Source organism: Drosophila sulfurigaster, chromosome 4, assembly GCF_023558435.1.
Source record: "Drosophila sulfurigaster albostrigata strain 15112-1811.04 chromosome 4, ASM2355843v2, whole genome shotgun sequence".
Classification (NCBI taxonomy): Eukaryota; Metazoa; Arthropoda; class Insecta; order Diptera; family Drosophilidae; genus Drosophila; species Drosophila sulfurigaster.
The window spans coordinates 2209821-2227643 of NC_084884.1; the positions used below are offsets into that span (position 1 = coordinate 2209821).

General features: G+C 32.3%; 3 protein-coding genes across 3 annotated transcripts in view; 2 read left to right on the forward strand and 1 right to left on the reverse strand.

Annotated features, from left to right (window-relative positions):
• LOC133846876 (synaptotagmin-7) overlaps positions 1-17823 on the reverse strand; it is a 35826-nt gene that overhangs the window by 14722 nt on the left and 3281 nt on the right. The window contains 4 exon segments of the mRNA XM_062281588.1: positions 3-75; positions 263-347; positions 587-724; positions 783-945. Coding sequence (XP_062137572.1) covers positions 3-75; positions 263-347; positions 587-724; positions 783-945 — 459 coding nt within the window.
• Positions 2815-11387, forward strand: LOC133846879 (uncharacterized). The gene is given in 13 exon segments (XM_062281591.1): positions 2815-3489; positions 4423-4578; positions 4653-4872; positions 4875-4916; positions 4919-5254; positions 5319-5504; positions 5575-5901; positions 6492-6815; positions 6818-6904; positions 6907-7319; positions 7377-7537; positions 7539-7594; positions 9908-11387. Coding segments are annotated over 13 exon segments (2448 nt in total). The 5' UTR covers positions 2815-3408; the 3' UTR covers positions 9967-11387.
• On the forward strand, positions 14525-16826 carry LOC133846878 (uncharacterized). The gene is given in 3 exon segments (XM_062281590.1): positions 14525-14739; positions 15663-15803; positions 15806-16826. Coding segments are annotated over 2 exon segments (963 nt in total). The 5' UTR covers positions 14525-14739; positions 15663-15727; the 3' UTR covers positions 16693-16826.

Below are 17823 nucleotides of genomic sequence, written 5' to 3' on the forward strand. Positions count from 1 at the left end.
AAAATGTATTTGTCCAACATTCTCACTTGGGTCTGTGCTATCAAGGTACATATCGGTCATAGAGATACTTTTATTCTATAGTAAAAAGATAAACAAAAATTTTATTCAATGAGCTACTATAATTGTTAGTTGTAACCACTTTTAAAAATGAATAAAACTAAATAATATATTAATGTGTATAAATACCAATGTGAATGTTTACACAATAAAAAGTTTGAAGAAATATGTTCGTGCATATTGAAGAATTATTTTTCATACTTACAGCAGAATCTTTTGATGTACCGTCATTTGTAGCTGGTCCTGTGCTTGTGTTTAATGCTTTTGCTGGTGTTGTTATTGAGCTACCCCTAAAATTTTTAATTTTTTTTTCAAATAAATTTATTAATATAGAGATTTTAAAAAATCAGTTGTCAATCGATTGGAAGAACTCAAAACTTCACAAAACTGTTATAGTGTTTTGATTACGTCATTATTTTGTAGAACCTCCATTTTTCAATATTTATGATTCTTTAATTCATATAAAATATATTTTTCTCCTAGAAAGTTCAAAAGTAATACCAATTATACTTTAGTAAAAGTGACCTACCCAATGAGAGGTGTTCTAAGATTTAAAAAGCCGTTCAGTTTTCGATTAATGTTATTTTGAAGTGGAGTTGTTGTTTGTACGACTGGGATTGGCGGCTTGCTAGGAGGATTGTTAGAGTCCACAATATCTTGTGTTGCCCTAGAGTAAAATAAATTAAGTTTAGGATTATATTGTTATTTGCAAACATTTTGTTCACCTTAAGCTATAACTACTGGATTCCTCATCTTCATTTGGTTCTATAAACTGTAACTGGGATCTTTTATGCCTCCACCATAGGTATCCGCCGGCTAAAAATAGGGCTATAGCGATGATTAGGCCCAGTATAGCTAAGCAAGCTATTAGTATTAAGCTCGCCATTTCTGAAAATGTATTGTTACATATTACGTAGTGACTCTTCTTGATTATGCTTGATAGTAATATCGACGATTTATGTCAGATTAAATTTCTTAGTGAAATCTCAAAATTATCTTTAACTGTGCAGGATACACATATTTATATAACATAAGTTTATAAGTGAATAAAATAAAAATATACTGTTAAACTCAATATCAATGGGCAAAATGTAGATAAAAGGTGGAAATGATTAATGCTGCTATTAACATTGTACGGGTTTTTCATTTATATTATGTTATTTACATATGTGTAATATATCTATGTATATCAATGATGATGGTAATATTATTTTCTTGCATAAGGTTTTTCTTTTTCAGATATGTGCATATGTTGAATTGTACATATGTATGTTAATAATTGAAACTATTACATAGTAATTTTGTTTAAGTCATCTATCAATTCAATTCAAGATATACATGTAAATTTGTATTCAAGATAAAAACAGTGTGTGTTATTTATTCATACTTTTTTGAATTCTATCCACTTTTTAGTATTGATAAGTTTGTTTATAACAGTTAATTGAGCTATGTTATTTTACCTTCTTAAAATGTTCATAAAAGTACTCCTTTTGATTAAATGGAATTAAAACCAATTTATTGACATTAGCTCATGAGTTTTTGTGGGCATAAATCTGGAGAAAATTATGTATATTCAAGTAGTTTTACACAGTAATAAAAGCTTTGCTTTTATTTTAAAATTTTTCTAATTTTTCATGTTACTATTCACTTTGATGATTTATTTATTTATGTATAAGTTAAGGTATCTAAACAGCAGGGATGAAAATGAGAGTAACCAAATTCTAATGTACAACAACCCGAATACAGAAAGCTTATTACATAGCGACACCTTATTAAACATCATGATACACACAATTATAATATGTTCAGGATTACAGTTCTATTTTATATTGCTATTCCAGCATATTGACAAATAATATAATAATAGATTGCATTCCTCTTCTCAATTAATCTTTATGTTATTTTATTGATTAAATTACGTTTACCTCTCGGTTTACTCAAAAAAAAAAATTGGAAAGTTCACTCGGTTTCTTTCGTTGAAAGAGCTTTGTATATGTATGTATGCATTTACATATGTTTGTCCTTAATAAAACTTTTAAAACCACCGTTTCTCTTCAAAGCTCATTATTTTGCGCATGTCAAATGGAAAATTTATAAATGGAACTACGACTCTTTTTATAATAGGATATTTAGGATATATGTTATATTTATTTATAAACAGTATACATATGTAATGTATGTACATATATGATATATCATTGTCATTGTTATACATAAATTATCCATTCAGGAATATTGATAATCAATTTTGCGACTCTGTCGTTTTAAGTCTCTAAGGTCTTGGATCTTCTGTCTGTTACTTGAGTTTACTTAAAATTATATTACCCTTTTCGTCGATTAGAGGGTATACAGATAGAGAGTGAAAACCCCAGAACTTTGTGTGCTTTCTAGCTTTCTTTTTTGTCGTCTCTTTGCTATTTAGTGTCATGCGCACTTTGCATTTTAATGTGTGCGCATTTCATTTCACCAGTAGCGAAGTATACTCGCGGCTGTGGTGCAGCATATCCCATCAGAATATAGAATATTCCATTTATAGTAGCATATGGTTTCTAAACAGAAATATTTCACCTACCTACCGACGTATATATCTTTCTCTTTGTAAACAAAGCAAAATAGAGAACGGTGAGAGCGATATCGAAAAGAGAGAATTATATACACATTAACTCATACATACTTATGTGTATGTATGTGCATACATGTACATATGTATACGTGACTAAAGGCTCCTGCAGTAGGAATGCTATTATAGATTTAGTCAAAAGCCATCAGTTTTGAATGTCGTGCCTACTCAGTCACTTTCTGATTGTCTTGGGTGTATGAATTTAATCAATGCTACCATATTAGTTTGAGTCCTCTGGTTCTATAAATGGGCCAACAGTGATATTCTGCAGAATAACTACATGATTGAGATGAATCGAAGAAACACACGCCGTAATCAATTCTGTTATTATTTACTTACGCACGAACTATTGTGTAATAATTGTGTAATACTCTAAAACATTAATTTACAATGATTGAAAGTAGCTACAAAATTAGACTGATTTTATATATTATATTATCTTATAACATAAGTAATAAATAAATATGAAAAACTAATTGTTTCGTTGATTTCAGCGTCACCGACACCAATTTTGGTTTCCGAGTACTCCAGGTCAAGTTTGCCTGTTATAATTTCAATTGTACGAAAACTATAATAATTTACACTTTGATATATTCTGTTGTCTCGAAGATATATTGACACATTTCATGATTGTGTATACGCGATGCTGGTATTGGTTTATAATATGTCTTTCAAAAATAATCATCCAAATATATTAAAAGAAATTCAATGAGCATTCTATTGCGCAAGGTATGTTTATACCAGATGCATTAAGAAGCTGTATGATCGAGACGGACGTATCCTCATATTTACAAACATCTTCAACAGGACAGGTAAGATTTATATATTCCATTATATACTATATAAACGGTTGTTCTACTATATATAACGTGATAATAATAGCAAAACCAAAGATAAATGACCAGATCTTTAGATCCCATATGGATCTAGGAATTTTGTCATAATTTATTTTATTAATTGCAACTTCAAATCATAATTCATTTACTAATTTTTTGTTAGGTGTAAAATTGCTCTGGATATACATATAGGAAAAGAAACGCTATGCTATCGAATACTATTTTTCAACATTACTAAATAATAATTTAAATGTAATTAAAATTTTTAAATACATTCTTCCATACTTGAAGGCATATCCTCAATTTTTGATGTCTCTATGTTACAACGGATTTTTATGTAAATGTATTTAACTTTGCTGTTTAAATATTGGCATATAAATAAATGTTAAGTGTATGCATCGTGGCATCCTTCTATTTTAATTATATTTTTATTTCGTATACCTAAATGTCTATTAGCATTATATTTGTGAAAATGCATATATCTTATCTTCCTGTGTGTTATTCTTAAATAAAAAAACCTATTTTTATAAATACTCAAAGACCAGACCAGCCCAAAAACGTAAATAAGAACTTTAAGTAAAATTACTATGCTTTTAGCATGTGTATAGTTAATCAATATTATATGAGGAAATCACATAAAAATATGAAAATGCTTTTGTTGTCCAACAAATGAAGACTTTTTATTTAGCTCATAAAAATCATATTTTGCAGGCAGCAGTCCTTTGTCAAAACTAATTATAATTTGGTAATTTGCCTCAAAAACAATATTCTTACCATAACTTGAATATCGCGACAAATCAAGCTACTTCACATAGGGACCAAATAAAAAACAAAATGACAGATTTTTATATTCCCTCTTTTTAAATGCATGTGTGTCAATGATTTATGTGTATCTTTTTGTGTACTTAGGATGAATTTCACCCCTTTATTGAGGCATTATTACCATACGTCAAATCATTCTCGTACTCTTGGTTTAACTTGCAAGCTGCTAAGCGAAAATATTATAAAAAACATGAAAAGCGAATGTCATTAGAAGAAGAAAGGCATTGTAAAGATGAGTTACAGGTAATTGTTGATATTATGATGTTATATTGAATTCAATTGAAACGCTAAATTAATAATATGTGTTATTTTTACAGAATGAAAAAATTGAAGTAAAACAGAAATGGGCTTCTCGACTTTTAGGCAAACTGAGAAAGGATATAACACAAGAAAGTCGCGAGGATTTTGTTCAATCAATTATCGGCAAACGAAAATCGATTTGTGTTCTCTCGAATCCCGATCAAAAAGGCAAAATGCGGCGTATCGATTGCTTGAGACAAGCTGACAAAGTCTGGCGACTTGATCTTGTTATGGTAATACTTTTAAAGCTATACCATTGGAGAGTACTGATGGAGAACGATTAGAAAAAATCCAGAATGTCTTCATCCTGGCCTTTGTGTAAATCCTTACCACATAAACGTGTCTGTGAGAGAATTAGATTTATATTTGGCTAATTTTATCAATACGCATAACTCATCGGCAATAACAGCTAGATCGCCGCACATTACGAATTTTAATCAGAATCGAAGCAACAATAGCAATTCACTAATTTCTGATAGAGAGGATGAGAATGGGGAAGACACAGAATCAAAAACTAGAGGAGGATTACGACATAATCCATACAATGGAGTTGTGTGCAATGATATTATTCTAGCAACTGGAGTATTTTCATCTCAAGAGCTGTGGAAATTATCTAAAGGTATATTTAAACTGGTTATTATGAAAGTAATATGAATTGTAATTCATAAATTAATTATTTTCAGACTCAATATTAGATGAAATCAGTAACAACAATTTGCACACCAATATTATCAAAAGGGAAAATATAGCAGCGGCTTTTGACTGCAATACATATCAACTTACTCCAAATTCCCCAATAGCCAGTTCTCAGAGCCAAGTTCAGGCTAACTCCGCCACCACAACCGCAATTCCAGGGCTTACAGCAGTTAGTATTAATGAGACATTTCCATTTTTAGTTGTTGTCTAAATGTATAATGTTAATTAAATATCTTTTTCTAGTTGACTTTGTCGATCAAAATCATAGAAATGTGCATTTGTCGCAGTCGCCTTTGTTGCGGTCTGATGCACCTAATGGATCCACTGATGTAATCAATAAGATCAATCACGCTGCGTCACCACCAGTTATTTCTCGATCTAGCTCAGCTACGGATAACTATACAACGGGAAGCTTCTCTGTAATACTTCGATCGGCTGACAGCATTAATTCCATTGCTGATCCAGCTACTGTTACAGCTGATTCTGCCGCTATTTCGGTGCATCGATACACACCTGTAAATAACAAACCTCCAATTGCAACCGTGAATTCACAAATTCGAACACCAGAAGGTAAAATCCCAGTACATATATACATATTTATCGAATAGCAAACAAGTGTTATGAAAAGATATAGAATGTTGATGGATACTTAGTATTTAAAAAGAATAGACCATCGAATACTATATTACTAATACGAATACTATATATTATAACTTTTGCACTAAAATAAATATGCATCTAACAAACAAGTAGACAAGTATGTACTATATCACACAAGTTAGGCATTAACTAATATTGGGTAGTGTCAACATCCAAGAGGATGTAGCCATGGCTGTTTTTCCGTCGGTATGTAAAAAAGCAAACTTTAGTGATAGTTCTCGTTGAATATACATACAAATGTATGTCTACGTCTATGTTAGACGCGGATCAATATATATATATATATATACATATATATATATGGTCTAAGAATATGGTTTTATTGAAAATAGGTAGCGGGTATCGAACAGTCAAGCACAACTGACTAGCTTTATTTACTTTTTTTTGTATTGTTTGATATAGGCAATCGTGTAATTTGTTTTGATTTTGTTAAAATAGTGGACATTTGTGTGATTTTGTCGAATATATAATAAATATACTATATTCGTTATTAATTACAGTGAATACAGCAATTTTGCATCATAACTGCACAGCACTGATTGCCAGCTCTGTTAGCCCAGTGAATACTCTATATTATCCACAGCATAGCAGCCCTCGGGTGTTGGCTCCCACGCATACATCAACTTTGGATCAGGAGCAGGGTCAATCTCAGTCCCAATCGGAGCAGCAACATGGTGAAAAGTTCTCAACTGAAGTTCATGATATTTCTGATTTTGTAACATATGTTTGTCAAGAAAGTGGACATGCATCAAGTATTCAATCGACATCTGGTTCAGTAGAGGCTTTTTCGCATGCTCACTCCCACTCGCATCAACTAGCTGCTCATTCCCTCACTATCAAATTCATCAACAGCTGAGAAGCTCTAAATTGACTGGCGTTGGCGTTCAATCACCTCATTACCACAGTGCAATGCTGCCCCGATGTTGCCTCCGATGGCACGGCCAGTGGCCATCATACGAACTAGTGGGGATTTAGCAACGTTACAATCACCTCCATCGTCATCCAGTTTAGGATTAACTAATGGTTGTGACCTACCAGCCAAAGGAAATCTAATCGTTCAGGATAGAAGAAATGTGAGTGCAATGGAGAGCAATAATCATAGTCCAAATAACGCTGATGTGGATCCAAATGCTGCTGATTGCACAACCCTTGTTACACGAGCATCGCCCCAGCCTCAATCTCCTGCAAGTCCTCATGTGTCTACAGAAGTGACACGATGTAAAATGCATCCAATTGCATCAAACTCACTAACTCGAATGGCAACGCAAATGTATCCGTCAACGAACAGTCGGGATTACTTTAATCATTTTCATAGTCAATCAACTTCGGTAATTTATTTTTGAAATCTTAAGAGTTTAAAGGTGATGTGTTAATTTTATCTACAGCTACTGGGTTATGCTGGATCAATTTCAACAATGTCAGGTGTTATAAGTCCAACTAATTTGAGTCTATACTCAACACCGGCAATGACTGTGACTTCTGCACACCGTCCAAATGGAAGACCGCGCTGGAACACTACACTATCTGAAGATGATTTCAATATTATTTCACTCCGTGGTCAATACAAATGCAGAAAATGCTCAGGTTATATTAATGGATGATTGTAAGTACACATGTATGTGCATGAATATACATACATATATATGTGTTGCACGTGTATATGGTAAAATTTGTATTAACGATCAGGCAGACTGTCAAAATTACTAAATTTCTGAAAATGACTATTCCCTTTTCCTGCGCTATCAAGCAACTTATCTAAAATTAAAGGACAACCTCGATGGTAATGTTTCGATATTTTGTTATATACACATGTATGTATATTGTATGTTATATACTAACGTGTGATATGTTTCTGGCTTAACAGCACAGAAGAGTCAATTTAAACAGATTTTTGTCTCAAGGCTTGCCCCTGAAACGACATCTGATGATGGTCGGGCTTATATTAAGTCCAAATCTCAAGCCAGTGTTAAGGTGGACAAATTTAATTTCTCGTAGGAACCGGAAGGAATAAGTGTTCCCGCTAATCAATTTAGCATGATGTGCAGTAAAGAGATTTGGCCGGAACACCTATTAGTCAAAGAATTTGTTGCTAAAAAGAAAAATCGGTCTCCGGTTTCTCTTCCTAACAGTAGCAAGAATTCTACTTCAAAGCCTTCGTCTATGTCTGTCAGTTCAAAAAACTAACAACCTCTTTACTTCTTGGCTATCAGAATGTAAGAGGCATTTGCAGAAAACTTACTGACCTGTATTTAAATAGTATATCTTTCCCTTTCAATGTCATTGCCTTTACTGAAACATGGTTAAAGAATGACATTCTTGATACGGAAATTTTATCTAGTAGATTTTCCTTATACAGACGTGACCGCAAGGTACGTCATGATGGTTGGGTTTTAATTGCAGTAGATGCTCAATTTGCTTCAGAATTGATTGATCACACTTCTGATATTGAGCTAGTTGCTGTAAAATTATCCTTTGGTAGTTTTAATATATTTATTTCTTGCTCGTATATCTCCCTGCTTCAGATAATGCTTTGTATTTAGCTCAAAAAAAAAAAAAAAAATATTATCCTTGATCAGATATGACTAGGCCAATGGGTAACAGTTGACTAACCATTACGATCAAATATGACTATAGAATCTAGAACCACTTGGACAATAACTAATTTAACTAATTTAATTTAAAAACTTAAAAATCAGGGATTCTATTTATTTTAATTTTTGGTTTTACTTGGTTGCGAAGTAGCAATGCTTTGCATTTACACGCATACCAATGTGCGCGAGACTTTGCACAACAAGTAAAAAAGATATTTTGTTAATTCTAAAAATATAAATATAATAATTCAATAAAAATAAATAAAATATTCCGAAGGTTATATTTAATATGGGTAATTCTATGACGGCATTTGTCCCGTGCGAGACTCTTTACAGTGAAATTCACATAAAATGAAACGATTTTAAAAATAAATAAATGTTATTCTTAAAGCTTTAGGAACCTGTTCTGTTTTACGATAAAATATATAAATTCGTTCATTCTTTGGATTTGCGTACGAATTTGTTAATTTTGCAATTATCAGAACAGAAAACAAAACAGAAAGAAAATTCCAAAACCATTCTTAGCTCTAATTAAAGTACTTATCTAGAGCTTTAAAAATAACATTTTCTTTTTTTTTTTAATTGTTTCAGTTTATGTTATGTTCAACGTAAAGTGTTTCGCATGGGACAAATTCCGTCATGGAATTACCCATATGTCAATATAGTACAATATAGTACCACTAACCATATAATACATATGTAGGTACTCCACGTCTTGAAGATAAATAAGTTCAATTTAAACAGCATTGTTGCAACCTCTGATAAACCGAGCGTTGTGATTGAATATGTTGAAATTACCAACTATTAGCACCACTGACAATCTAGTATATTTTACACTCTATTTTATATTTGAAATGCTACTATATCAATATACCGAAAACACTACCCTTGGTATATTTCAGTATTTTTGCGGTATATTAATTAATTATATTATATATATTTATCCTATTATTTTCAAGATGGGTAGCTAACATCTCACGAGCACACTAGACTGTTACTGCACACTTTTTATTTATTATTATTGCAATGTTGGTTTTCTTTTTAAAAATGTCGTAGAAGAAATGAAAAAATTTATGCAGTTGAAGCACAACCTTAATAAAAATAGAGGGAGAAAGCTACTGGCAAGTTACCGTTACAAGCTACCAAATTAATAAACCAAAAAATACTATAATTTAACAAAAACTCAAAAGTTGGTTTGAATTTCTACCATGCCCACCAAAACAACTCTAGCTACAAGCTGCTGGCTAGTTATAATTACATTATATAAAGAAAACTAAACTAAATAAATAAATGTAATGTATATTACAATACTATGTTTCTTTCAGCCACAGGACGTTTTTCCGATGACTACTCCGCGAATCCGAATCGTGATTTTGTATCATGAATCAATAGGGATATAATAATATAATGTGGAAAAGGTTTGGGTTTCCATTTATTGTATACTGATAACATTGCGAATTCAGCTTATTTAATAAGAATATTGTATAAGTTTGCATAGTTTCCAGATCGCTTTACGGAATTATAACTCCGCACAGTCGTGAGTAATTTTGTGTTACCCTTGCTTTTTGTTGTATAGATGTATTTTCCATAAGAATATCTGATAGTGCAAATACTTAGTATTGTAAATATGGGTTGTATAATTTATCATTGGTCAGATAATATGCATACCCATAAGATCTTAATATATTTCTTTATCTTAAGTCTCTAAAGTAAATGTGCATATTTATAAACATGTCATCCATGTTTGTATATTTCCACATTTTCATTTTATTCAGTACCGAATTAAATTCATATAATGAATGAATTCATGTAATATATGACTGATAGGGCCTAACTCATAACAAATATATTCTAAAATTTTAAATTTAATTTTATTTTAACTGTAACATATATGCATACATTGGACTTAGTTTTTCCCATTTAAATGGAATTTGAATTGAGTTAGTTTTGATGTTATCTAATATACGATCCTCTTCATTGACAAAATTAGTTTCTTATAAATAAATAATTAAATGTTTACAAACAATAGTCATATTGCAATAATATGAAATGATAAAATAATATATATATAGATATATACAATAATATAATATAAAACTGTGAGAACTAAAATGAAGTAACTTTAAAGACTTATAAGATTATAATTATGTATGTAGATGGGGAAAACTTTTATTCAATTGTGACAATACTGAAAGTCCCAAATGTGACAAATATGCATTGATTAATTTCTATATGTATATACATATATATGATTAGAATATTGTTAAAAAAATATTTGAAGTGATTTTATGATCAACAGTGGTTAATTGATTGAACTCATTACAAATATTAGATTTTCTAATTCAAAAAAGTATTTTTCATAGATAAAATTAAAACAAAACTTTAATTAATTAACTCATATTGTGTAAAAATGTCTTATACATTTGGACATACGTATGTACTATGTAATTATTGCTGAGTTCAAGCTACTTAACTTAAGAATGGATGTTTTTCGGTTTTGGCGAGTCTTCCAATTAATAAAGTGGTATAATAATATTATTACTCAGTACAATAATAGGTATAAGACAACGGCAACCGGCATGTGAAAAATTAAAGCAATACTAAATGTAAATTTAAGAATTGGCTGTGAACATAATTTATAATTGCTGATTAGTCAAAATTCATACGCCTCCGAAAATGTACTTCAGTTTGTATATACATACATAGATATGTAGTTAAAAAAAAGTGAGTGCTTTTATTTACTCAGTAACTAAATTTATTCGTTAATTTACAAGCAAGTACATAAAAAATAAATTAAATTGAAAAAGAGAATTAACTTATTATTAAATAATAAAAGGTAAGGGCGACGAATTTGCGAAACAAATCTATTGTAGGCAAACAAACAGTACTCTGCCAAAACATCTAAATGAAGCGTTCTACCTGTATTTCGTGTTATGCCAAGACCGTGACTGCCAAACAGTTCAGTAGACCGCTGGAGACATTTCACGTCATGACAGTGTCCACCATTGTGACTGCTGCACACGCCCTCTCAGCTCAACGTTTATTTTCCCTAACGCCTAAAAAATTGCCAGGTCATTTGTATGTCGTCTTCCGGGTAGAAGTCAGTTATCGGCAAGTTATAAATTTACCTCTGCGTCACATCGTGCATAACGTGGTAAACTCTCAGTTCCGTATATTAGGCAAAAATAACTTTATGTGGAATGGCAAATGACTGGTAGATGACCGCTGTGTTGTTTTTGACGAAATCACAATTGGAGTACTTGAACCTTGTGCCTCTAGCAAGTTTATGTATATAACAGGCAGAGTCAAGAAGTGGTGTGCGGCCAAATTATCCAAATGCATAGTAATGCCTGTCTAATATGTTTTATGAAGTAAACAGTTCAATTACTAGTAGAGGTGGGCGCGGGCCTGTATTTTAAGGCCCGGGCCCGTACGAAAACAAACTCTTTTTGAGAGGCCCGGCCCGGCCGAACACGAAACTTTTCACTAAGGCCCGGCTCGGCCCGGCACGAAACTTATTTACACATATAAGGAAATTCAAAAGACATGTAATTTATATATACATACATATATTTATTAAGGTATTTATATTGAATATTGTTATGTATTTAATGAAAAACAAATTAATTCATATTTTTATTTAAAAATAAAATTTTTTCTACATTTTGCTTTTAAGCCTAGTGCGTTTTTATTTAATCCATGGCCCACAGATTTGATAATTTCACAATAGGCCGCCAATTTTTAATTGGTGGTGTGCAAACAAGTAAAATATTATATAACCAAATCGATAGTAGCATCGATAAGCAATTAAAATGCGATAAATGGCGGTTCTAATTCGATCAAATCAAAATTGTTTTCAGGCCTACTTCGGGCTTTTACGGACCTATTTCGGGTTTTACCCGCTCCGAGCCTGTGTAAGCCCGTGGGCCACGAAAAAGCCCGGCCCGTGCCCACCTCTAATTTACTACATCGAATAAAAATTACAAATCACCTCTTTTTACCCTTTTTATTTATTCCGTAGCGAGCAAAGGTAGCAAACGACTTTAAGAGAACATCGGTGAATATAGCCCATAATGAAAATATATTAAATAAGGAAGAAAAGGCATGGATTACAATTATATGTTGTGCTGAGAGGAACGTTGAGTTAAAACAAACGTCAACGTCAAATGTTCTAGAAGCTTCCTAAGTACTAGTTTTGTGACATTAACAATGTCCGTCTCGAAAAAGCTATTCGCTTCGAAATAATGTGACTAGACATGACGTTGGAGATAGATTCGTTGATTCATCCTTAAATGTCACCCAAAAAACTTGTTGACAACCGCTTTGCCTTCAATTGCCTAACATGCATCCACATTTTATCCAATACTATATGGTCGTACTAATTGGCTATTGGTTGTATAAGTACAACCTGACGACATTGAGTTTCTTTGTGTTTTTCGCTTATATACATATAGCAAAATGCTCTTATTTTTAAATGCACACAGGACCAAATTTCAGCATTTGGGAAAGTATCGTTTTAATTTCCTTTATAACAATCAAATGTCTTCGTTTATATTCTGTAAATTACTGGATGCATAGTTAACGGTTGCAGTGGCGTTGCCTCTGATTCGCTCCATTAATCATTCGCCTGCTGCGCTGATCTCATGAAGATTTCCGGTCCAAATTGCGCTCTTGAAGTGGTGTAAGACGATACCTGTATAGTTAAAAATGCTCAAAATTCTCCTATTTTTAAATGCACACAAGATAAAATTTTAGTAAGTGGGAAAGGTGCGTTCTAATTTCCTTTATGATTTCTAATTTCCTTTATGAAAATCAAAAATGTCTTCGTTTATATTCTTGCTTCGAAATATACTTTGAAAATAAATAAATGTGTGTGAGTTGGTATGGAGAATATGGGGATGAATTTAGTGCGAGGCATGTACCTGCTGCAGGAATGGCTGAGTGTACTTGATATGGGACTGTAATGCTGAGCGTAATGTGGGAATAACATATCTAGCTGATCTACCTCGTAGGACGATATGCCCTTACTACAATGATGTGAAAATGTCGACCAAAATTGGCGAAGGATTTTAAATTAAATTTGGTAGAATAGTAATATAACTTTGGGTATACAGAAAAAGTATGTATGTAAAAGACAGATAGAGGTATCTACGACCCTATAAACCGAAGCGATATAGCAATATAGCTCAGAGAGTACTGACCAATGTAGCTCGCTTCTCGCAAAGCACTTTGCCTTCGCTTTGCTTGCACCTTCTCACTTTGCTATGCTTCTCACGCGCACTCTGACATCAGACTTAAAAAAAAAGTAACGTGAACCGGTTCGAAAGCTTTAGACAAAATATGTTATTAAGTTTTACTTATTGATAGAATTGTTTGACTGACTGGTTCAAATTTGTCATTTATATCATCAAATGGAAATAAAAATATAATCGATGATTATTAATAAATTGGTTCAAGAAGACAGAGCGTCATTCTAATCTAAAGTCATATAACTTGTATGTAAAAATTGTATTTTTGTATATGCTTAGATGTATGTTTACATATGTATATCTGTATGTATACTATACATACTTAAATATTTTCACTTAATATAGATACACATAATTCTGTTCAGGGTATGTATATTTATACATGTGTGCCGGTCTAAGAAAAACACATATTGATATTATGGATATATTTATAATACGTATGTATGTATGTATACAGCCATACTTTTGAAGAATAAGTTGATTTTTATGCGTGTTCCCAAAATATTTCACGTTGTTGTCGAGACTGTAGCTTATTGAACAGTCTAAATAGTGGTGAATTAAATTCAAGTTGCTCCAATTGTATACAACCTTCATTTATTATTTTTTTTTCTCCAATATATAAATATACACCATGTTATGAAAAAACAATACAAAAAAAAAAGTTCTCTACCATAAGTTGTTCTATTTAAATAAATTTGCTACACTTTATTATGCAGATAAATATGGAAAAACTCTGAAGCATACTCAACTTAATCTAAATCTTTATTAGATATATGGGTAATTAAACGCCGGTGACCATGAATACCTTTTATATAAACAAGTGCATTAAATTTGAGTGAAGTTAATAATGGTAATAATTAATTTTCAAGCATAGAAAAACCAAAGTCGTTGAAAACTTGTAACCTCCTGTAAGTATTATTTCTGAAATATTACAGACTTAAAATATATAAATTTTTCTTACGATTTTTAATATTCTATGCTACAAAACAAAAATTTTATACATTAAATTATTAAAAAATTGCACAAATTGATTCAATAATAAAACAAGTAAGAAAGTTACAGTCGAGGGTGCTCGACTGTGAGATACCCGCTACCCATTTTAATAAAGGCAAAATATTGCGGTATCATTTTCAAAATATACCGAAAATACTAAAAATACTAAAAATATACCAAATGGCATGTTTGGTATATCGATATAGTACACCATTCTAAATATACCATAAACGGCACAATGTGCAAGATTGTCGGCCAAAGCAACTCAGACCCATAGTAAGTAGGCGTTTTTGCCCATACAAAAGTATTTCTTTAATAACTTCCACAATTTTTATCTGATCGCAACCAAATTGTCAGGAATCATAACTACTATAGTAATTATTGTATATACCAAAATTCTAGCTTTAAATAGCTCTAGCTTTAAATTTACGCTTGTTATTCGATTTTTTAATTTGCGGGGGCGGAAGTGGGCATGGCAAAAATTTGAAACAATCTTGTTCTGCGTGCAAACATAACAAATGCTGTCGAAAAATTATAGCTCTATCTCTTATAGTCTCTGAGATCTAGGTGTTCATACGGACAGACGGACAGACGGAAATGGCTATATCGTCTCGGCTGTTGATCAAGAATATATATACTTTATAGGGTCGGAGATGCCTCCTTCTACCTGTTACATACATTTCCTGCCGGCACAAAGTTATAATACCCTTCTACCCTATGGGTAGCGGGTATAAAAATAAAGTCGCCAAATAGTGATTCACCTCGATTTATTTATTCTTTTCAGTAAATGGAAAATACAAATTTTAATTTCAAGTTTATTCATTTTGTGTATTTCCAGACTTTCAAACTATTATTTAAAAAAAATAAATAAACTATAATAAAAATAAAGAAGTATGAATTAAAATGGATACAAAAACAAGAACTGTTACTAATTCAGCTGAAAAAATGAACAATATTTTACGTAGTCCTGTAGCAATAGTGAAAAAAGATCAGGCCCTTTAGATTGTTTGCTTGATGAGCTTAGTCTAATTGATGGCATTGATGGGAGCACTAGTATGTTACCAAGTAATTCAGATCTTATAAATATTAATCAAAAATCAAACCAAACCTCTTCAGACAAACCAACTAAATCATTGGCAAAACCTATTGCATTTTCAAAACCGCTTTCAAGTCGTCGTCGTCAACATTCAAAAGATAAAGATAAAAAACGTGAGAGGTGGCTTTTAACGCGGAAAACATGGAGATATATGGCTGATGCTGGACGGAAGTTATTTCCTGATGGAGCGCATAATGGAGCATTAGAGAATATATCTGAAATAGAGGCACAGTTTCAGAGTGTATGTGCCTCAGAGTCTCGATTTATATTATGGCGTAGAAAAGGATCCTTTCCAGGTGCAACAAAACAACGTCTTAGAATACTTTCACGTCATCGATTTAATCATGCTTCACATCTTCTTCACAAAGAAGAAAAGGTTAATGAAAATATTGATAAAACTATTGAAATTTTACAATATTATCTTAAAATTAATGATTCATTTAAGACGACTTTTTTGCTAGGCAGCAAAACCGTCCGACCTGACCAAACTACTTCGCCTAGCTCACAGCGTCCTTTGAACAACGTGTCGACTAATCGGTTTTCCTCAGTCAGTGTCGGTAAGGCTTTCGAATCCGGTGAGCACAGTGCAGAACATTATGAGCTATTTGAACGATTAAAAGAATTGTGTCAAAGCGCGCCATTGCGGAATATACAATTGAATGATAACACCATAACACCGGCGATTGTTCAAGATACTGTGCTTCTTAAGAAAATCTATAATATATTAAAAAGCATCAGCTGCACCGCATATTACATTCCTCCGAACCAATGAAACCATGTCTACGGCGCGCATCCTCCTTCTCAAGTTTGCTTAATTATTCAAATACTAGTTATAAAAATATATCTAGACGTAACGCACAAGATATTTTGCTTATTAATAAAGAGACGGTACTTACAAAACGCCAATTAAAGCCTCCAAAAACGCTTGAGCTAAGTCACAGTGTTCAACAAAAATATCAACCACACAAAGGACGGAGTGGAGTGAATATGAATTCGTCTGGAACGCAAACGGATTTTATTCAACTAAGTGAATTGAAACGAATCGCTGAAGAATATGAAATAATGTTTGAAAATAATGGGTCAGACGATGAGCCAAGAGATGAAAAACATCGGAGGAACAGCTCAATCGACAACGATGATGTCTCACAATCCGTAAGCGACACTATTAAACGTTATTTGCGAATGGCTCGAAAAAAGAGTGTCCATGATGCAGAAGGGAATCGCTTTAGGTCTGTTAATTACGACAGGAACTTGCAAAATATTAGAGCAAAAGGAGAAATTAATCCACCAGGAATGGATGAAGAGAACAACAAAGCTATACAAACTTTAGATGCTTGGGCAATTATAGCTTTAGATTTTATACATGGTAATGAAAATTCCAAGCGCCTAGAAAACTCTCATTTGGCGTGGGCAAAAGATTTAAATCTACGAATACAAAAGAAATTAGAATATGATCGCATCTGTCAGGAAAAAGAGATTACGTCCGTCAGAAATACTAATGAAAACATAAAACAGTCTCAAGCAATATCGGCTCCGACATCGCCAACAAACCCGATTCAAATTCATCATTATAAGGATAAAGCGGGAAGAGCTGCGGGCGCTTTACTCACATCTAGTTCGCATTTTATTTCAAATTTTTGGCATGCAAACAATTCCTCAATAAATGATAACTTAAATGAAGCATATATAAGTAAGTAACATACAAACGAGATACATTATGAATTACATAAGTGAATAACGGCAAGTTTATATGATGTACTTGCCATATATACTTAACATATAAGGACGTATACCATTCATATGCATATGTATATGGGATGCAGCTTCGAAGAGCTGCAAGAGATTGCACGTTAATATTTACTGGAGCCTCGAATGGTTTATAGAAGTAAAGTTTAATTCAAAG